The 22765-nt window shown below is 48.9% G+C and overlaps 1 protein-coding gene across 2 annotated transcripts in view; it reads left to right on the top strand.

Moving 5' to 3' along the window:
• The first annotated feature begins 461 nt into the window (after positions 1-461).
• The window catches only part of HABP2 (hyaluronan binding protein 2), a 32769-nt gene continuing 10465 nt past the window's right edge, over positions 462-22765 (top strand). Inside the window, exons 1-4 of one of the 2 annotated variants that reach the window (XM_084772034.1) lie at positions 462-629; positions 10464-10500; positions 18934-19044; positions 21854-21961. In XM_084772034.1, the coding sequence (XP_084628160.1) occupies positions 561-629; positions 10464-10500; positions 18934-19044; positions 21854-21961 (325 nt within the window). In that variant the 5' untranslated portion in view covers positions 462-560. The remainder of the gene's footprint in view (positions 630-10463; positions 10501-18933; positions 19045-21853; positions 21962-22765) is intronic. The other variant, XM_084772035.1, reaches the window with a different exon arrangement.

Raw genomic sequence — 22765 nt, 5'->3', positions numbered from 1 at the left:
TGCTATGGGCTGTACTTCAAAGGGCCCAGAATCAATGTTTGTCAATAACAGTTTGGCATTCTTTAATTTATCTTTCATGAATATAAAGTGCGATGTTATTAGGGGCCCTTCCATGCCTTAGTTCTGGTTGAGATTAGAAGATCAGAAATCTATCAGTGATCTCAGAAGCGGCAGAGGTTCTTGCCTGATCTGGAGTCCTTAATCCCATGGCCAAGACACCAGTCACACATCCAGACCCACAGCACTGAACCCTCCACGGCTCCTACCTGCATCCAAAAGCCATGGAGATCTTTACTTTGGCTGCTATCTTTGGAGACTTTTTTTTTCTGCTGAAGACAAGGCGCCCCTTGACTCTGCCCAACCCCCAAGTTACCATTTGTTTAAGCAAGATAGTTGGTTTGCAAAACATTAAACAGTATTTGATGCCTAGTTAATAATTTGCATCCTCTTCATTTGTTCCGGAACCCTCGGAGACTGACATCCCTGCCCCCACCTCCGAAGCCATAGACAAGAAAAGAAAATTGTAGGGAGAGCAAACCCAGAGGCCTTCAGCTGCGTGGATGTTTGTCAGGATGTTGGAGCCCCGTGTTCTGCTGCTAATTGCCCTGGTGGGGAAATCAGCCGTTGGGGTAAGTGGTCACTTCACATTTCTATGGTTGAGAGACTCTGAGGGTTTAACAAAATCAAACCATCAGTCCGTCTTGGAATGCCACATGGGTGACAGGACCCTCTTGTGGCAGAGTCTCCATGCATTTGTCCCAATGGAGCTGATTCGGGCACACACATACTCTATAGTATGGATAAAATCTGGCACGTACCTCAAGGAATCCTGTGAGACATCCTGGAAAGCTACACACACTGTCTGGAAAATAGATTAGGGACCCAGCCCTAGCATGCATGTCAGATTATCCAGCCATCTGCAGCTGACACTGAGAAAAGGACCCCAAGGCTTTGGCCTCAGGAGGAGACCCTATGGCTCATGTGAGGCCAGCAAAGGATTTACTTAGCTGCCTTTGAATTGAGGAGAGGCCCTGTGGTTAGCACTTGTCCTTCCTTTTCCCATGACCATGAGAAAATGAGCCGGGGCCCAAGGGAGTTTGTGGTGAGTGAGAAGGGCAGTCGTGTGAGGAGGCAGTTGGGACGAGTGGCGGGATGTTTCCAGTCTGTGCGTCCTCGCGGTGCAGCTGTCAACAGGGTCTTTGGGAAAGGGGAGAGTAGAGTTTCCTGAGGTCTCCATGCTGGCTATGGACTGAGGCTTGAGTGTTGAGCCTTGGAGCCAGTAACAGTCTTGATTTTCGCCACAGCCTAACTGTGGAATATGCAGCCATAATAACCTAAGCCTCCAAGGAATCACCAGCAACCAGCTGCTCTTTTTGGTAAAGGTCATGGCGACAGAAGGTTGTCTACATGGCTCCCAATAAACGTTAGCTCTTGTTTTTCTTTGTGGTGTAGCTGATCAAAGCCAAGATCTTTATTGTGTGTGCTAGGCAAACTCTTTCCTGATGAGCCAAATCCCTGCCCAAGTGTCAGCTCTGTTCATGGGTAACATCCAGAATGAGTGTAACCTCCCTATCAAAACCAGAGCAGAGCCCTTTGATGAAGGGACACTGAGGAAGAGCGGGGTGGGGTGGGGTGGGGGGTGAGCTTGGGGTGGAGGGTTGGAGGGTGGGAGGGTGGGGGCGTGGGGGTGGAGGAGGAGATGATAGTCATGGAAACTTCTTGCTTCTGAAGCACTTTTGAGTTGTACTTCCCTTTTGGTGTGTTTCCTGAGGGAACGGGATTGAATTACCTCCTTGCTCATTAGCATGTTCTAAGATAATGGTTTTTGCATCCCCTTCCCTGCAGTTAAGTCAGCTTGCCTTCCTTAGTGCCAGGTTCAGCTGGCAAGTGACTACCTTTAGAAAGGATTTTCTTCCCAAACACTGTGGTGGGAGGGTATGGTGGCTGTGGATACAGATGACTGTATCAACCTTGTAACTTCTTGGTGGGTCCCTGGGGCTAAGAAAGAGCACTTACCCCACCAGTGGATGTACAAAAAGGCCATGCAATTATCAGAGGCCCAGAGAAAAACACCGGTAAGAAACAGTGGAGCCTACAATTTGTAGGCAAGAAGAGTTGACACATTCTGTTTGATGTTCACACAAGAACAACAGTCCCAGCCCCCAACCCCTGCTCCAATATTTTTATAAGATCCAGGCATTTTTTAGGGGTTGTCAATGAAGCTGTAAGTCAATAGTGGGCTAAAGAGAACATATGAGGGCTAGCCTGGGCAATGAGCTTGCTCAGTTCCAAAGAGAAGACTCGCAGCTTTCGTGTGTGTGTGTGTGTGTGTGTGTGTGTGTGTGTGTGTGTGTTTATCCAGATGTGTGCCAAGCAGGTGGTTAGAAAGTCCTTTTGTGTTCCATGGGCTGGCACATGGCATCCAGGGCAAAGTGTCCAAGTTGGCTGCTTGGCAGAGCTTCAGATTTCATCAAGGGAGCAAAGCCACATAGCCCAATGGACTGAGTGGCCTTCTCACATAGATAGCTAAGAAACAATATCAATTTGCCAGTCCATACTCAGAAGGCTGAGGCAGGAAGGATCGTCAATTCCAGGCCAGTCTTGGCTACCCAGTGAGCTATACAGGCCAGCTTGGCATGTGCAGCCAGATCCTGTGTCGATGACGTAATAATGACGACCTGATAGCACATAGTAGAATCAGCCCTCAGTGCTAACTCCTAAGTCGGCTATGGGTTGGTTCACTGCCAAAAGGGTCCTAAGTCGTGGGTGCCATCACATTCCCACACACATGGAACTAGATAAGATGGCCCCAAGTTCCAAAGCTGGGAAATGACACAGTTTAGACCTCTAGAGGATATGCCTGGGTCCCTAAGTACAAGAGCTCTTGGTGCATGTGGTATTAGGAGCCACATCATTGCTGGAGGCAAAAGGTCATTTGGAGGGTAGAGGGTGACAGGTTCCATGTGCCTCTGAGGCCGAGAGAAGACAATCTTAGCATCAATGTCACCCGAGAGATGCCTTATGCAGCATGCTGACTTATCCTTAGGGTCATCTACACCAGAGGCTCTCCTTTAAAACGCATTTTATCATCATCATCATCATCATCATCACCACCACCACCATCATCATCATCATCATTTTCATCATTAGGGTGTGTGTGTGTGTGTGTGTGTGTGTGTGTGTGTGTGTGTGTTGTGAGCATGTGTGTAAACAAAAGGACAGCCTATGGGGATCAGGTATCTTCTTCCACACTGTGAGTTCTGGGATTGAACTCAGGCCATCAGGCTTGGTGACAAGCACCTTCACCTGCTGAGCATCGCCCTGAGATTCTATTTAGAAATCCACTAAGCAGAGATGTGAGCTGGATACCACAGTGATGAACTGCAGGCAGCCTTCATACGCCATCGTGTCTGGCCTAGACTGCTTTGTGCATAACTATTGTACAAATCATTCTGAGTGTCCATCCTAGCATAGCTGTGTGACGTCATCCCTGCTCTCAAGGGAAGAAGCAGGACCAGAGTTTCTAGACTGTCTTGTGTCAAGGCCTGTGACAGGGTCCATCTGACCCTCATCCTTGCAGAAAGCCTTGGACTGTCACAGAAATGTCCTCAGCAGTGGTTCTTAGAGCATTCAGGGAGCACACTGGGCTTGACCACCATGAAAGTTTCCTCTTCCGTGGTCAGACTGAGAGCCTAATGCTTGTCAGCCTGTCCTGCTTCAGCAAAGATGGCGGCTTCTGTCCTGCACAAAAGGGGCTCATGGACAAGATGCCTGTTTGCTTACATCTCTGTACTGTTTGACTTCTGGAACCTTCCTAGACACCGAACCACAGAAATGGCCTGTGTAGACAGAGATTGTGAATTGGCGTCTCGGAGCACATTCTTCTGCTCACAGCCTGGCTGGTGTGGAAGGCCGGCCTGCAGGGCACCCCCTTTGTGTTTTAGTTACCAAGCAGCACTTAAGAAGCAGAACAGCTCATATAGACATAGAGCTCTCCAAGGCTTCATAAAAACTGCCTATTCTGGTAACAGTGAGCACATACTCCTGTGAGCACCGTGAAGTGAGTCTGATGGATCTCTACCCCTTAATCACTGTATTAGTGGAGGAGCTGGAGAAGGAGGGAGAGAAGGAGGGAGAGAGGGAGGGAGAGACAAACACACAGAGGCAGAGACAGAGAGATGAGAGAAAGAGATGACATGGGTTTTGCTCAAGCACACATAGATAGTGACATATTAATGCCATTTTGGAGTAAGCATTCAAACTCCCATGGGCCCCAGGGCAGAACCTGGCAGCCCCCCTTTGTGAAACCTCAGTACCCCAGAATCCTGTCTCTTCACTCCCTTTTCTTCTCCAACCTAAGCTAAGACTTCTGGAATAAGGAGAGTTTGACTTCTACTGCAATGTCTCATAAATTTCGGGGGGAGGGGAATACCCAAAAACTTGATTGCAAGCAGGAGACCAACTCATTAGTTTGGCAGTGTACACTGGTATTTAAGGAAATCAGGTCGCTGATGTCACATGTGCATGTAAGCACAGATATATTTATATTCTAAATGCATTAGGGTTTCCTAAATGCAAAAGGGATTCTGCTGCCACAGACAAACAGCGTGGCAGAAAACTCAGCAGCCAGGATTTTAAATAAAACATGCTTTCTCTTCATAATTAATATAACAAGGTTTCCTGGCTTAGGGTTTGGCAAAGATCCCAGGGAAAAACGGCGAGGGAGGGGGGCCGAAGTGACTTGCCTGCGATTGACCCAGCAAACGAGTTCCTGGAAGACTTTGTGTTGAGAGGCCTCTCCTGGGCCTGCCCCTCCCACACCATGCACCAAAGTAACTTGGAAATAATAGCAATAAAATAAACTCATCGACGCCGATGCCTCATAACAGCGCTAACAGCCATTTATTGACTTTGACCACATATTTCTTGTGGTTTGAGCTTCCTGACAAGCCTATGAGGTAGGGTGGCATCAGTGATTTCACAGATAATAAAGCAAGCTACAGAGATGAGGCTAACCTGTTTAAGATGGTGCCTGTGGCAGATCAGCAAGCTGGACTCAAACCCATCCATCCAAAGCCAGTTTCTATGCTTGCAGTGGGCACAGCAGACTTTACCTGAAGACTACAGGTGTGTTGGTGTGGAACAAAGGTGTCGGGCTGGAGTGTGGCCGCTGAATCCTGTTTTCTCTCAGGCTTCCACTAAGAGGTGGAAGGTGCCCTTCATCCTAGGATGCCTCACTTCCTACCATGGAAGCTTCCCTTTGTCCCAGGATGCTTTGCTTCCTGCCATTGGAAGCATCAGTCTTGCTGGACAACTGCATAACAAGACTTCAGTCCTGGCTGAATCATCTTCAGAAATTCTGCCACAGCCTAAGCTGATGTCTTAATACTTTTGTTAAGCAGACTCCTCTTTACCTACTTTATTTATTATTATTATTATTATTTTAATTATTTACTCTTATTCACTACTTACTTTTGTTACTTTCATCTGTGTGTCTCTCTGTGTATGTGTGTACATGAGTGTACATGCATGTGGAGGCCAGAAGTTAGTGTCAGACATCTCCTTCTGTCACTCTCCAACTATTTTTTTTAACAGGGTCTCATTTTGTAGCCCTGGGTACCCTGGAACTCAGTATGTATCCCAGGCTAGAAATCAGAGAGATCTACTTGCCTCTGCTTCCCAAGTGCCAGAATTGAAGACATGTCCCACCACACCCAGATTCCACCTGAGTTTTGAGACAGGGTCTCTGGATCAGGAGCTCACCTACTCAGCTGAGCTGGCTGGCCTGCATGCTCCAAGGACTCTCCTGGCTCCATCCCTCCCTCCATGCCTAGCTTTCCTTGTGGGTTCTTGGGAATTGAATCCATGTCTTTATGCTTGTATATCTAAATCCAATACTTTATTGACTAAGCCAGCCCTACAGAGTAGCTTCAGGTGACAACAGCAGGCAGAGATGGTCAGGGCTGGGGGCAGGGAGGAGAAGGAGAGCGTCTCTGGCAGGGAGTACTTCTGGTTTAAAGTCCCTCGTTTTCACACTGGAGCGGGTAGGGACCCCATGAAGAACTGGGACCTGCTGGATCATATAAGTGCAGGTGGGGCCAGAAAATGTATTTTCAACCAGAGCCTGGTAATTCTGACCTTTGACCTTGTTTTTATTATTTGTGTGTGTGCATGTCCATGTGCACGTGCGTGTGCATGCGTGTGTGTGTGTGTGTGTGTGTGTGTGTGTGAATACATGAGTGCACACCCATGTGGAGTCTAGAAGTTGATATCAGATGCCTCTTGAATTATAGTCACTTCTCTTAGGCCCAGGAAACAGGGAGTTCATCTTTTCCCTTTGTAGCTGTGGATTGGCTTCTTGCCTCATTTCCTCAATTACAAAGAATTCCTGGCTTGGAGAAATGGTTTTAGTCAAGAAAGTATTTGCCACTTCCCTGGTGTCGGCTTCCTCCCTTGTAAATGAAGACTCAGTCTAGCCCCCCCAGGTCTCCGGAAGGAATCCATGTGCAGGGCTTATCTACCAGTACTTTCTTCTGGAACAGCCATCCCACAGGCGCCGTCCCCACCTCACCTAAGCAGCAAGGTATGGCCATGCCGAACCTACCAACTGAGGCAGTGCTGAGCACACTCAGGGCGGGCTGAGATTCCTTGAGAGTGTCAGAATTTCTTACCAACTCCAGCAGCTATAAATTCTTCCAGTGAAAAATAACAAGAGTGGTTCAGATGTGAAGTACATCCCAGCCCATGGGCCCATTTTGCGCAGTTGGTGACACTATTTTGAGACATGGGCACTGGAGGCAGCCATCAAAGGTTATGGTCCTTATGCTGCAGTATCTCCACTCTCTGCTCCTGCTGGGATATGACCAAATCATGTGGCAAGCTCCTGTCACCACACAGATAATGCTGTATCCGCTTCCCTGATGGACTGTGTCCCCTGAAACAGTGAGCAAGAACAAGCCCTTCCTCCTTCAGATTGCTCGCCGGGTGTTTGGCCTTGGCAATATAAATGCAATAAGTTGAGGACACAAGGAAGTGGAACTTCACACAGCACTCACTGGTGGGAGGACCATGTGACTCTGGAAAAACAGCACAGCAGATCTCAAAAAATGACCTGCAACCTCAACCAGCAACGTCACACCTTGGGACACAGAAGAATTGAGAGTAGGGACATGTGGCAATAGAAAGTCTGGAATTTTATAGATGGAGTAGTCTTTGTAAATCCGTGGCTAAACATTTTACTCTTGGAAGGCAATCATGCCCAGCCCTTTAAGAGAGTCTGCTTGGCCATAATTAAGTGCTCATGGACAGCCCTTTAAGAGAGACTTGTTGGCCATGACTATGTGCTCATGGCCAGCCCTTTAAGAGAGACTTGTTGGTCATGACTGTGTGATCACTCCCAGCCCTTTAAGAGAGACTTGTTGGTCATGACTGTGTGATCACGCCCAGCGCTTTAAGAGAGACTGGTTGGTCATAGCTGCATGCTGTTTAAATCCCACCAAAACTAGAAATGAGTTGGAAGGAGAGTTGGGCAGCAATTTTCACTCCTTGTGATTGACAAAGATGTTTCTTTGAGATGTGTTCACCACAGTGGACTGACTGAGACATCCTTTTATGCTTTCTCCAGCTGCCACTGTGGCCGTGTGGCTCCCATTGCCACCTCCCAGGCCTAAACCCCTCTAGATGGAACTTTAATAAAGTATCTAGTAGTAGAGTGTTTTTCTGTATTTTCAGCTCACTCCAAACCTGTCTCTGAGAGTGAGGAGCTCTCCTGTCTGCTCTGTGCTGGTTTCTTTCTGTCAACTTGACACAAACTAAAGGCTCCTCGTTTGATGTGGGAGAGCTCAGCTTACTGTGGGTGGTGCCACCCTTGTGCAAATGCTCTGGAGAAGTGTAAGAAAATAAGTAACTGACCTCAAGCCTGACACAAGCCAGCAAGCAGGTTCCTCCATGGCCTTTGCCTCTACTCCCGCTTGACTCCTCCAAGTGATGGGCTGACGGCAAATGGGGACATGTGAGACAACCCTTCCTCCTCCCACGCTGCTCTGGGTCATAATATTTACCACAGCAACAGAAACTGAACCAGGACAGTCTCCATCCCTCCACTGCAGTGTGAGCGCGCGGTACTCCCTCATCCCTCTGCCACGGTGGCTAGGAACAAGGACACGGATGGAAAATGGATACTCACTCTCCAAGTCTATGTTAGTGCATTCGGGTAAACTGACAGTTATAGTGCTGGAATTATCAGGTGCTTTGGAGAATAACCAAGACAATGCGTATGGGGGCACATTCATCACCGTCCCTGGCTCACGTCCGCTCTTAGTAATTCGACAGGGAACGTCATTTTCTTCTTAGTTGCTTCTTGGCTATCCCTCACACACACCACTTTATCCACTCATTTTCATCTTTGGATTCTTGAGTCCCGGGAGTGGGGCCTCTTCTTTTGTTCCCTGTCCGTGGAAAAGCAGAACAGAATGATGGAATGGAAAGAGACAAATGGTACTCGTTCTTGCTGCTTCTGACACAGTGCAGGTTACTGTATGGATGTTCAGATACCAACCAGGTATTGGGCTGCCTCCATCTGGCACCACAGCCTCTCTGTGAGTGGAAACAGGGTCATGGCCTTTGCACCGACTTTGCAGGGGGTGGAAGGCTGTCCAAAGGGACAGGCTGGCTCTGCTAGGACATCTCCCCTCACTCTAGTTCAGAGTCCATCAGAGACCTTGCCTAGAAAGGGCATGTCTGCCACCTGCTGGCCACAGGAAGCACAGCAGCGGCAATCCCTCAGGCTCCAGGTGTAGCCAAGATTTGAGACCCTTAACTCTGGCACAAGGATGTCTCTCCTGTCCTGCACACTGCTCAGGGCTGGCAGAAGCCAGGCATGGCAATCCTATCCAGCCCAAGTAGAAAAACCTGTGTAATAGTTCCTTTGGTAGAGAGGAGCACAGACCATGGGTTCCACACAAGTTCAATGGAGGGAAGGTGAGGCCAAGCAGGGAAGCAGAACCAGGTGCAGCCACTGGCTCTTCTGAAGGTAAGATCGAAGGACCCACGCCCCTTCTCCAGAGACCCCCAGCCTTTCTTCTGTACCTCGCCCAGCCTGTTCCTCGTCACTCCCAGACCTCTCCTCAGTCTCCCAAGAATCTGCTTTGTGTTTTGTTTGTCACCCCAACCCTACTCCGAAGACATTGTCCCACAGAAGTGAAATGCCCCCATCTACTCTCGGTGACACCAGATACTATCTGATACATTTATATCTACATCCTACGGTGACCTCAGCAATGCCCTGATCCCGGATCACACGCTACACCGACCTGCCCCATTTTGTAACCCAGAAAAACCCTCCATCTCTGCTCTCAGGATGCTGCCGTTTCAGTGACATCAAGCAGTGTGTTCTGTGGATGGTCCCGTGGCTTGGATAGCAGGGTGTGGATCTCTCCGCTCCCAAGGATACGTTTCTGTTGACTGATGTAGAATCCTCACTGTGTCATATCCAGACTTGACCTCTCCACTCTCTAACACAACGTCGGCTCAGTCCCCATTACGGTTCAACAGAAAACTACATCCTGGGTGGGGCCTGTCACAAGCAAGCACAAGGACCTACATTCAAAGTGGAGTATGGTGGCGTGGGCTTGGGGTCCCAGCTTTGGGGAGCCGAGGAGGGAAAATCTCAAGGTCTTCCTGGCTGGCCAGCCTAGCCCACTTGTCCAGTTCCAAGCCCACAGGAGACCCTGTCACAAAAAAGGATGACATTTAAGGAATGGCACAAAGAAGCCTTTGCTTCCATATGTATGTCCACACAAGTGGACATGTGTGCCCATGCGTGTGCGCTGTTGAGAGGTACTTCTGTTATATAGCACATGTACACATTTACACACACACACACACACACACACACACACACACACACACAGCCGTGGAAGAACTGAATGGAGGCAGGGAGACACTGTATTGACAGGGTTGTACTGAGACTTGGTGAAGCGCATAAAAGAGGGGACGCTTTAGGTGAGGGACCCGTCAGCACAGAGGCTTTGGAAGAAGTTTGCATGTCAAGGCAAATGGGGGACCTCTGGAGAGTTTTAAGCATTTGTCCACTCCCAATCCACAGGGGCAGTCACCCCGAGAGCCACTTAGACTTGAGCATAAATCCTAAGTGTTCTCCTCTGTGGATGGGGTTGTCATGGGAACATAGCACAACCACTCACGGTCAGGGAGTAGCTGACTAATACTGCATCAGATCCCAGGGACACCATGTTCCCACAGACATGTGTGAGAGGCATGTGTCTGTGGAGAGGAAGGGTCAAGATGTGTGCGCAGGAGTGGGAGCATCTTCACGTAGGCTCTGCTTCTCCCTCAGCAGACTCCCGGCATGCCTGTGTCTGGGGAATGGTGATTTCTGGCTGAGGGCATCAGGGGAAGGCGCCAGCAGCTCTGTCACATACTCACTGTGTTGTTTTGTTTTCCAGTTCCTGCTGATGCCCTTCATTGCGCCCCCAGACCCAGGTGAGTGTGCCACCACCCCAGGCTTCCCGCCAAGAGCCAGACCACAGGAGCACTTAGGGGGCCGTGGGTCTCAGCTGGTTCCGGGGCACCACAGAAACCTTTGAGACTTTATCCGGAAACACTGCAGCTGTGGAACACTCCACACAGCTTTGAGTTGCTGGCCTCAGACAACTAAGGGAGAATCTACAAATGTGGTTAAACACCTGGATTTTAAAGAGAAACTGAGGCCCAGATGAGGGAAGTAACTGGATCCTTGTCCATTAGGGATGAGGAGACAAAAGAGATGGCTGAGCAAAGGGCCACCCTACTTACTCCAGTCCCCTATAGAGAAGACAGCCCCAGGATGAGTTGTCCCAGGGATGCCCTTCCCCACACATACACACACCCAGGACCACTTACTCCACTACTGTACTTGGACTTAGCATGTCCAGAAAACCCAAGGTTTCCTCAGATTAACAGCAAGGCACACCGCCCTAAGAGTCAGGTAGACCTGAGGTGGCTGGCATGTCCGGCATTGGCTTGGTGTTAAGGCTGCATTCATGGTGGAATGTGTAATGCACCTGGGACCCCAGCATGTGGGAGAGGGAGGTGGGAGGAGCTCATGGTATGCTTCAGCTACTGAGACGGTTCGAGGCCAGCCTACACTGCAAGAGACTTTGTCTTAAAACAAAACAAAAACCAACCACAAACCCACAAAATAATTGCATCAAAGCAAATTGTGTAGTATTGTATCTGACACACCCAGTGGACTGGGCTGTAGCATTGAATCTGACACACCCAGTGGCCTGGGCTGTAGCATTGGATCTGACACATGCAGTGGCCTGGGCTGTAGCATTGGATCTGACACATGCAGTGGCCTGGGCTGTAGCATTGTATCTGACACACCCAGTGGCCTGGGCTGTAGCATTGGATCTGACACATGCAGTGGACTGGGCTGTAGCATTGTATCTGACATACCCAGTGGCCTGGGCTGTAGCATTGTATCTGACACACCCAGTGGCCTGGGCTGTAGCATTGTATCTGACACACCCAGTGGTCTGGGCTGTAGCACTGTATCTGACACACCCAGTGGCCTGGGCTGTAGCACTGTATCTGACACATGCAGTGGACTGGGCTGTAGCATTGTATCTGACACACCCAGTGGCCTGGGCTGTAGCATTGTATCTGACACATGCAGTGGACTGAACTGTAGCATTGTATCTGACACATGCAGTGGACTGAACTGTAGCATTGTATCTGACACACCCAGTAGACTGGGATGTAGCATTGTACCTGACACACCCAGTAGACTGGGATGTAGCATTGTACCTGACACACCCAGTGGACTGGGATGTAGCATTGTACCTGACACACCCAGTGGACTGGGCTGTAGCACCAAGAAAGACACAGGAGCATAAGAGCCTCGGAACCTCAGTTTCGGTGTCTAGAGGTGTCTTTCTGGGCCCAGGAGATGGCTGAGTGGAGAAAATGCCTGCTTTGAAGCACAGGAAGTGGATCCAGACCCCTTGTGAATGCTGGCCGGGCGTGGCCGCCACCCTGTGGTTCTCGCCTCGGAAGACAGACAGGGATCCCCAAGGCAAACCAGCCGGAGAGACTAGCTGCAGCTGCGAGCCCTGGGTTGGAGTAAGAGATGCTGCCCCAGTGAGCAAAACGGAAGAGCAACTAAGGATGATGCCTGATAGCAACATGTCTGCACATGTACTCACACCCACGTGCCCACAGATGTGCAAAAATGCACACACACACACACACACACACACACACACACATGAAAATGGAGAAGATTTCAAGATGTACCCTCACCACAAGGCACTTTGCTGCTGTCTTCCAGACGTACGATGTCAACGGGGAGATTATGACACCCTGGAATTAGACAAGGAACTGGTTGAACAAAGGGAAGAGAGGATTCACTCATTCCATGCGTCCATCGGTGTTTAGCTGAACAGATTACAAGGCAGAGTCAGCCTGTCTGTCTGTCTGACCCACAGACAGAAATAATTTCCTAACATTACAGTATCCAAATTTTGAATGGGCTCACGGCCTGCAGGGAGGCAAAGAGCCCCGTCCCCGAGGCGTTTAAGACAAAGACTGCAGCTGGGAAAGGACTTGGAGAGACGGTGTGAGACTGGGTTGCCGAGACACTGGTCTCTACAAGAGCTCCGCAGATAACTTCTGAGGGTTTATGAGTAAAGGAAGCAGGCTGGCCCTGGGCCCTAGGGCCTATGTCCAGATGCTCGGTTGGCCTCTGGCTGTGGAGTGAGGGAGACAGGTTTAAAGCATACCCTTGTCTGGTTCCACTGCGCAGGGGGCTGTTCTTTGATGAAATTCATTAGCTCCATGCTCCCTTCAGACAACAGCATGGGGGAAGAGACGACCCCCCCTTCCCCCACACATGCCCTTAGGCAATCTGCTTCCTTGGTTGGTCTTATTGGTGCCAGTACATGGCAAGGGTCTTGCTAGAGCAGAAGGTGCCTGGTCCCCAGTCCCCAGTGGGTGGTAGAGGAGGTGGCCATCAAAGAGCACAAGCTCTGCCCATCTCCCCAAAGCAGGTGACACACAGCCGGCAGGCCTGCGGAAATGCAGCTTCAAAGCTGGCTTGGCTCTGCCCAGCACCACAGGCTGTGCCCATCCGTCAGCTGTCCTGCCGCCTGCCAGCAAGGCTCTCAGCTGCACTTGCCTGCCAGCCGGGCTGGAAGTGTCACATGCAGGCAGACAGGGCTGGGGTTTGGGGAAGGCCCTCAGAAAAGCCAGTGGAGGCGTGGTGATGGATGAAGCCAACCGGGACAGCATTCCAGGGATTTTTCATTCCTTTCCATACATCTGGCAAGGTCCTTGAGCAGAGCAGCTGTGACGTTCCCACGGCACCAGCCGTGAGCTCTTTCCACGAGGCCCTCACCACGGACCACAGGAATCCTGGAGAGGTACGAGGGGCACGTGGTAACTGAAGGTTCCCTGATGCAGACCGCTTCCTGAAAGCCAAACGGCCAACGGCTTTCTAACCTGAAGCCCAGAGATGCCAGGCGCATGAAAAGGCCCCAGAGATGTGGAGCTGGATGAGCCTGGGTGTGGATGCCCTTCTACCTGGGTGTTTGGATCTGACAGATAGGAATAACGGCTACCTTCACCACAGGGGTTGACAGTTTGTGGGACTGTGGAAATTTAATATGTAGAAACCTACCACAGGAATTATCTGCGTCACCGCCGGAAAGCCCTAACACCCTTCATGGTCATTCCTAGCTAGGCTTGATAAAGCAGCAAGACCACAGAATTTCTCTTTATTCTTCATATAAAATGCTTTTGAGACCCACCGTTTCTTCCCAAGGTTCTTCCATTTTCAGTAGCTCAGAGGAGTAATCTGAATTTGAACCTGAGGCAGTCTCTGTATGTGCGCATGCGTGTTCGTGGACTCCAGAGGACAACCTCAAGCATAGCTCTTGTTCTTGAGACAGGCTCTCTTTCTCTCCCTCCCTCCCTCCCCCCACTCTGTGTGTGTGCACATAGGCATATATGACATGATATACACGCATGTTCACGTGTGTGAATGCATGTGCATACATGCTCACATGCTGGAGGTCAGATGATAGAGAGCCTCCAGGGCCAGTCCTGTCCTTCCACTTTGCTTGAGGTGCAGTCTCATAATTGCCACACATGCCAGGCTTCCTGACACACAATTTTCTGAGGATTCCGAGAAGGGTCTCTCATATGTCTGGAACTCAACAGTGGCCTAAACTGGCTGAGCAGTGCGCCCCAGGGGTCATACAGTCTCTGCCTCCCCGGCACTAGGATTAGAAGTTTGTGTACCCCAAGCCCTGCTTGTTAAACTGTCAATTCTGGAGGTTGAGTTTGGGTTCCCTCCTTTCAAATTTGCATTTTACCAACTATCTGTCCAAAGCAGTTTTCTTCAGTCTGCCAGAATGGGGCTCACGCCTTTAATCCCAGCACTTGGAAGGCAGATATCTGTGAGTTCAATGCCAGGACAAGACCAGCAAGACCAGGACAGCCAAGGATACACAGAGAAACCTGGTCTCAGCCCCACCCCCAAAAACCCACACAAGTCTCACCTGTGTTCTTCCTAAGGTCCACAGAGAAAATCAATCTGTCAAACATGGCAGCTACACATAGGGTTCTGTGTGTGGGGAAGGCAGAGCAGAAGTGGCCCCTTTTTCAGATTCAAGGAAACAAATAAGATAGATGTGATAAGGCCCAAAGAGAAGCAAAGAGGTTCCAGCTAAGGCATCCACATCCCGCTGTCCACAAGGCTAGTGAGGGATGGCCTGTATCCCAACACCCCCAATCCCATGAGCAACCCAGTGTCAACCAAGTCACTGTGTGTCTGTTGTTACTATAACACAGAACCCAAACTTGGAGATGTCAGTCAATAACCATGTGTTTAGATGTTAATTCCTTGGGTAGCAGTTTAGTCTAGGGTCTGCAGGGCGGTTCTTGTGGTCTGCACCAGGTTTGGCTGATCTGAGCTGGATTTCCTTGCATCTTCAGCCAACTCGAGGTTGGTCTAGCACCTCGTTTTACTCTTGGCTGGCTTTCTCGTGTGGGAGGCCTCATCTGGGCATGCTTCTCACCTATGGGACAAGATAGGCCAGAGTATTTTCATGGGAGTCAGGAGGGCCCAGGAGAGTGGGCAAGAAGGACCAGGGTGGAAGTAGAAAAGAAGGAGAGAGGAGGAATAAGGGGGAGAAGACAATGAGCTTTGGGGGTCAGCCTTAGAGAAGGCACATTGCTTCAACCATAAATACTGAAGAGAGCCCCAAAGTCAGCTGAGAACCAAGAGGTGGGAAATGAACTATCATCTCTGGGTAAGATGAACGGGGAACTCCTGCTGTAGAAGAGGAGAGAGGCATGGAGGGACATCAGTGTCGTGTCATCGGTTGGCTCAAATCCAGTCAAACACCCAATACTGAGAGTAAAGGTACCAGGCTTCCATGTGACCCCCCTTTCTCTACACCACCCTTAGTCTCCTCACCTTGTTTTCTTCTTCGAGGCTATTCAGACTGGAGATTGCTCTAGGGCAAGGCCATCTCCCACTTTCGTTGGTATAACGTTGTAACACTCCGTGGTCCCCAGTGCCTTCCACCACCTGGCATAACACTTCATCCACTGTAGGTTTGCTATATACCGTTCTTATGTACAGTGGGATGGAGTGTCAGCATTATAGAAGAGGCAGGAGTCCGCCCAAATGGAAAGGCCTTGGCGACGCCCTTGTACAGCCCCCTAGCAGAATGGCTTCTTCTTTCCTGGTGATCTGGAACCACCAAGCCTCTGCTGAGTCCATTTCACCCTGGGCCCCTCACAAGCTGCAGGGTCTTACAGTCTTGCTCTGAAGGGTTAGATCCAGAGCTGGTGTGTTTCCATTCCTCCTTAGTGAGCTAAGGAATCAGCAAAGCTTGCAGACAGGACTAGATTGAAGCCCAAATTCTACAACGGACATTTTGCCTACTATGCCATATAACCTAAAAAGCGTCGTGTACTCTGTATGTGTAAGCATCTCCTTTGTTTCAAGTGAGTGTGTGTGTGCAAGCATGTGTGTGTAAGTGCATGTGTACAGGTTTATGTGTTTCATTGACTTTTTATATGTGTGCCTGATATGTACATGTGTATAAGTTTGTGTGTTCATGCCCATGTGTGTGTGGCAAGTACATGTTTACAGGTTTGTGTGTTTCATGTGATTTTATATGTGTGGGTCTCTGTGCATGTACTTGTATGTACAGGTGCACACACATTTATGTGTTTGTGTTTGCATATGTATACACATGTAGAGGACTAAGGTTATTAGCAAGCATCTTCCTCTAAAATAGGGCCTGTCAAACCTCACCAATTCAACAACAGTAGCTGGCCAGGGAGCTTCCCTCTCCAACCCACCCCCAAGCACTAGGCTTATAGGCACGTGTCACCATGTTTTTCTGACATGCTTGGTAGTAGGTATCTGAAATCAGGTCTCAAACACTTTACCAATGGAGTCATCTCCCTAACCACAAAATGGGATGCGTGTGGAGTGTGAGTCCTTAGTAGCACAGCCAAGATTAGCCAATCTGCCCCCCCTCCAACTTGTGGGAATATTAAGATGGGTTCCATAAGTTCCCTGAGAGACTCTTATCTGTAAACATCTGTAAGAAAAGCAAAAGTAAGTCCTGCAATGAAGACAGAGATAAATCAATGTCGCATCAACTGCTTCCTTCAATGTCAGTCTGAACTCTCTCATGGCCAACTTGGAAAAATACATTTCTCTCACCGTCTCCCCGCTTTCTCTATCTATGGAAGAAACTTTATTGTTCCAGGAATACTGTGGTCTTATCTTCAACGTAGATCCCCATCCCTGGAAGTGTGGCCCTCCTCGGGGAACATTTTCATACTGGGGGAAAGCAGCCAGGGAAAAATAATGAGCAAGCAAAGAGAGTCTTGACTTTACACTGTGATAAATGAGGTGAAACTCTGCCAAGGAACCAGAGTTGGCGTTTAAAAAAAAAAAGAAAGAAAGAAAAAGATAATTCCACTTTTAATGGAAAATATAAAACAGCCATTGTGCAAAGGTCTATTTTTTTTCAGAAGCCGCAGATCTAAAGACTGAGCAGAATGATGGGAAGACGCATGAGGCAGCGCGCTTGGTCATCAGGCTTGGGTAGAGGAGAGCGGTCCTGCACGCCATCGCTACCTCTGTTGGGCTGCCTTTCAAGTTCGTTGTCTGCATTGGTTCCTGCCTCATTATCATGTCTCTCTGCAGAGCATCCTCTGTCAACTTGCTATCCTCTCATCAGCCTGAAAAGGCAAAATGAACTCAACGTTCTCCCAATTCCAAACTTCTCTCCACCAGCCACGGAGCCTCCAGCATCTTCCGAGACTCCATAGCAGCAAGAGCTCCAATTCAAGCGCACACAGAGCCCTATGTAACTCAACTTTCTGACCGTGGGCATCACTGCACTGTCTCCTTTGGTAACCAAGGCCCCGGAACAATCTAAGTGATGTGTGTGGGTGGCTGTTAAGTACAAACTGGACATTTGTTGGGCACGGTGGCTAAGTGCATGCATGGAAAGCACTGGAAAGAGCCAATTAAAGCCATGGAGCACTGGCATTGAGCCAGAAGACGTGATGGCTGTACTGAGACAGACTCTAGTTTAAAGCTGGCTGTAAGTTAGCTGTAGGACCTTGGACACATTTCTTACCCTCTCTGGGCCTCAGATTCCATAATGTAAGGCCCAGCCAACATACATTTCCCAGATTCTTTTGGGGGGGGGTGCAGGGTCTCATGAACCCTAACCTGGTCTCAGACTCCCTCTATAGCCAGTGATGGCTTGAATGACTGGCTCCTTTTTACCTTTTCCTCCTAAATTTTGATGTGATAGTGTTGTCAACATAACCACTTCTTAGCCTGTCTGGGACACGAGCCTCCAGGCACACCTGTGAGCGACTACTGCCCTCTGTGCATGATTGTGAGGGAGGATGTTGGATGTTGATTGGGTTCACTGATGAGCGTGACGTCATTGCCCAGCGTTAGACCTCAACCATCTGAAATGGAGAATGTAAGCTGAGCACTAGCATCTGCCCATTCCCGTGTTCTTCCTGCTTGTGCATCCAATGAGACAAGCTCTTCAAGTCTTCTGCTGCCATGACCATGGTAGACTGTGCCCTTGGCCTGTGCATCAAAATAAACCATCCCTTCCTTAAGCTGATGTTGTTGGAGCCTTCATTTCATAGCCCACTGAATGGAACTGAGACAGCTGGGATTACAGGGTGCACTACCGTAGCTGCTTCATACACACCTGAGTTGTGTCTACGGTTCCCCGCATATGAAGGCGAGCACCCTACCAACTGAGCTGCACCCAGCCTCGGCTTCCGAGAGTTCTATGAGGATAAATGAGATGGTCCCTGCAAGTGTATCGCACAGGCCCAGTAAAAGCTCAGTAAGGATGAGCTGTTAAATGCTCTGTAGATGCACCTGGGAGATGTTTGACCAAAGAGGGAAATGACGTGTCTTGGACTTCATTAAGCTAAGATGGGTAATGAGGTCTCACGGGAACTGTTCACCAAGCTCCCAGTGAGGCTGTGACAGCACCTTGTGCTCTATCTGTGGGAGACCTGGAGGCCACAGGGTGCTTCCTGCTCTTCAGGGCATGGAGAATAAATAGGCACACCCCAGGTCACACTTAGTGGAAGGAAGGACTCGATCTCCTTCGCCATTTCTCATCAGGCATTACCATGCCGAATACCAGCACTGCCTTGCTGGACCATGACATGTCCCAAATTAAACGTCACCAAGCCTGACCCTCCTGTCTTCCTGCGTCACTGGGGAGAGCTGAAAAGATATGCCATGCCTCCTTAAGGATATCGTGCTCTCTGGGGGAGAAGTGTTCCCCTAAACTAAGGCTGGCTTCCTTATTTCTAATGACCAGGGTATCTTCTGTCCTGTTCCTGCCCCTGCAGATTGGACCCTTGAGGACTATTACTACAGCTACGAGCAGTACAGCCCAGATGAAGGCGCCAGCGTCACGCCAAGCTCTCCTGAGAACCCGGACTGGTATTATGAAGATGATGGTGGGTGCCAATCCAGAGGGAGGGACCGCGACTGAAAGCGTTTTATGCACGGCCATGTTCAAAGGCCTTTCTCTCCCCTCTCTCTTGCCTGCATTGTAAAATAGGCATTAAAGAGCTTTATAGGCCAGATTCCCAACCTCCCTGCATTGAGACCTACACCGTGAAGACAGGAAACTTGCATCTCTCTACCTCAAGTAATAAAGTCGCATTAGGGAGGGCAAAGAGAGGAACAGACTTGGCCGAGGTCACGCAGTACGGCGACACATCGCCTTCCAGCTCTCCTGACGCTGCAAAGAGAACTCAAGCTCAACATCAGTTCTGTGTCTTTGACCTCAAGCTTAGTCCTGACTGTGCAAAGAATCTGAGTTAGCCTTAAGCGTTTAGACTGCAGGACTGACAAGCCTGGCTTTGGGGGTTCCCCCTGCTTTCCAGCTTCACCCTTTCTATTTCTCTTTGCAATCTGGATGCGTGTGCGCATCATATGTGTGTGTGTGTGTGTGTGTGTGTGTGTGTGTGTGTGTGTGTGTGTGTATACATATATGTCTGTGTGTATATTGGACAGGCGTGTATGTGTAGATGCTTTTGTTCATGTGTGCATATAAAGGCCGCCAGGCAACCTCTGCTGTCCTTCCTCAGGGCATCCACTTCAGCTTTTGAGACAGGGCGCTCACTGGCCTGGGCTTACTCTGATTAAACTGAGCCAGCTGATCAATGAGCCCCAAGGTTCTGCCTGCTTCTACCCCCTGGGTCCTGGGATTATAAGTATTTGCTACTATGCCTAGATTTTTTTTTTAACCCCATGAAGTTTTTATTTGGATATTAAACAATATGGCTTCCAAGTTGTCCATAAAGGTCCTGTCTGACACTGAGATTTAATTAATACTTTCGGGTCTGACAGCCGTGGTTCACTTCTGAATACTGTTTATAAAGAGCAGAGTCAGTGGGGGGGGCGGGCTGCCAGTGGATATCACATTGATTCATCTCAGGAGAAACATTTCACAGTGTTCGTATCGGGCCACTTTCTTTTTAAAACAAATGTTGTCTTTCTTGACTGCTACCAGGATGGAAGATAGAGCTTATGTATGTGACAGGTAGCCTTGAAATTTTGTTTGTATCCAAACCAAAGTAGGAAATTGAAAATAGACACATGTAAGAGACATTTTTGTGATTTCTATGTAATTTCTCCTGAGCATTTATTAAACCAGTTATCTGTAAAAGAATCTATATGAGCATCCCAATCAATTTTTAAAATAAATAGTTAACCAGAAAAATTACAAATAATGGCTTTAACAGAAATAATATACATTTAACTACAATATTTCATTCTAGAAACATTTTTCATATATATATAAATATATATAAAGCATATATATGTATGAAACTGTCACTAGTTACAGTTACTGATTTTACAAGAAATGTAAAGGAGCCAATAAATAATTGAAGCCTTTTGAATCATTAATTGTGTCTGGACTTGTATTCTCAATTATTAGTATAGGAAATTATTTTTTTAGTAACATGTTCATCACATTATAATACATCCGCTCAACTTAATAATAATCAAATAATCGGTAAAATAGTCACTACAGTTACTGTTAGAGGGGAAATTATGAGTAAACTCTATGCCGCGATTTTTACTCAGAATCTTTTCACAGTTGTTAATGTGTGTGTGTACAAATGTGTGTTTGTGTGTGCATATGTATATGTGAGTGTGGTTGTGTGGGTATCTGTGTATTTGTGAGGGTGGTTGTCTGTGTATGCGAGTGTAGTTGTGTGTGTATATGTGTATATGAGTGTATTTCTGTGTGTTGTCTTTGTATGTATATGTTAATGTAGTTGCTGTGTGTGTGTGTGTGTGTGTGTGTGTGTGTGTGTGTGTGTATGCTTATGTATTCACACACTTGGTTTTGGCCTATGGCTCCTTAGACTGACCAATACAACAGACAGGAAAATAAGAAGCTAGATCCAGGCAAAGCCACGTGACCGCACCAAGAGAAGGCATGGAAAGCACTTAGCAGCTGGCATAAAAGCTGTGCTACTGCAAAGTGGCCTGGAAGGCAGGGCCAAGATACAGGGCACCGGGGGAACATCAGAAGAGACCATCAAAACAGGAGCCAGGCCCCGGGATCCTACTTCCTGAACCAAAGAACAATGCCTGTGAGCGACAGACAAAGAATTCCCCAAGGGAAGAGCCATTCAGACAACCATGAAAAAGCCAAAGGCACAGATGAAATATGACAAAAATCTAACTGAACAAGGAGTTGAAGAAAGATGAAGGGCCACTGGGTCACTTCCTCTGTGGCGCCGATTCTCTGCCACCCTCCTTGCCTCTGCTCTTCTGTCCTGATGTTCAGAGAGCGTGTGTTTCATGAGGGGTGGGTTAGCTTTGCACACTTCTGCCTGACCTCCACCCCTGGGCACTGGAAGTAGGGGAGGTCTTCAGGCTTGTGAAATGCCTTCGGCATCAGAGGCAGACCCAACGTACCCCCAGCGAGGTGGGAGGAGAAAACACACACACACACAAGTGGAAGGGGACTTTCACAGCGAGGAAGCAGGCTCCAAAGCGGGGCTGAGGGACACAGTCACGATTGTGTCTGCCTGCCTCCCCTCTTACTCACCTGCACTGCTCTCCCCGGGCATGTGACTGCGGTCGCCCTTGATCTTGAAGGATGATACATGTTTTTTTCCCTTTGTCCAAGCAACAGTTCTATTGTTAATCTCTGGTTGGGGCCAGGAGGCCGACGTTAGGTTAGAAGTGGGGCTTCTCTTTGGATTCCCCTCTCTGACCTTGACTTCCGCCTTTGTGTCTTAGATCCGTGCCAGTCCAACCCCTGTGAACACGGTGGGGACTGTATCATCAGAGGGGATACCTTCAGTTGCAACTGCCCGGCCCCCTTCTCGGGGAGCCGGTGTCAGACTGGTGAGTGCATTTCTTTGCATTTCCTCCTCCCTTGGGGTTAAGTGTGAAGCCCTCCTGGCTTCAGACAAAAGCAACTGGGAAAGCCCTGGGTGGCCTTGGGTTCTGTGTGGTCGCTGGTGGCAACTGTGTGTGTCCTGCCCTCAACACTGTGACGTGGGGGCTCCTGCCTCCACTCTGCAGATGAAATTATTAAGGCTGAGAGAGGGTGAGAGACAGCACCTCACCCAAATATGGCCCAAACTGGGAAGTTAGCTTTGAGACTAACTACAACAACGAAATGCAATCCACAAATAGGATTGTCTCGGGGCACATCAGGTGCAGTGTGAGAGGGGCTGGGCAGGAACTGCAGACATGCCCCTGACCACAGGGCTGGTTAGCATGTAACAGAAGTCAGAGTCTCACACCTGGCCTCTCTAGTGTCACTCCCCTCCTGGTGTCTGCACTCAGAACTCCTCTAGGGCAGTAGAGCACTGAGAATAAAGACAGAGGAAGAAAACTTGTGTAGGTGATTTCACCCCTGGGGGGAGCTGGCTTTGGTCCCATCAAGGGTCATCTCCTGGGATGAAAGAAAGTGGAAAGGTTGTGACAAATGCAGAGCATCATAGCCAGCCTCTTGCCTTCGGGTCCTTCTGTTTTGGCCCTTCTGGTCCTTTGGTAAATGGTGGGGGTGGTTGAGATGAACAGGTATAAACACAGCATTTGGGTTCCTCCCTCTCTTCACATCTCAAGAGAATGACCAATCAGAGAGGCAGAAACCACAACTGTTCGTTGAAGGTGTGAGCAGCTATCAGAATGTTGTGTTAG

Source organism: Acomys minous (assembly GCF_964271855.1).
Source record: "Acomys minous genome assembly, chromosome: 2".
Classification (NCBI taxonomy): domain Eukaryota; kingdom Metazoa; phylum Chordata; class Mammalia; order Rodentia; family Muridae; genus Acomys; species Acomys minous.
Note: the sequence above shows the minus strand (reverse complement) of the source record. Positions and strands in the feature narration are given on the sequence as shown.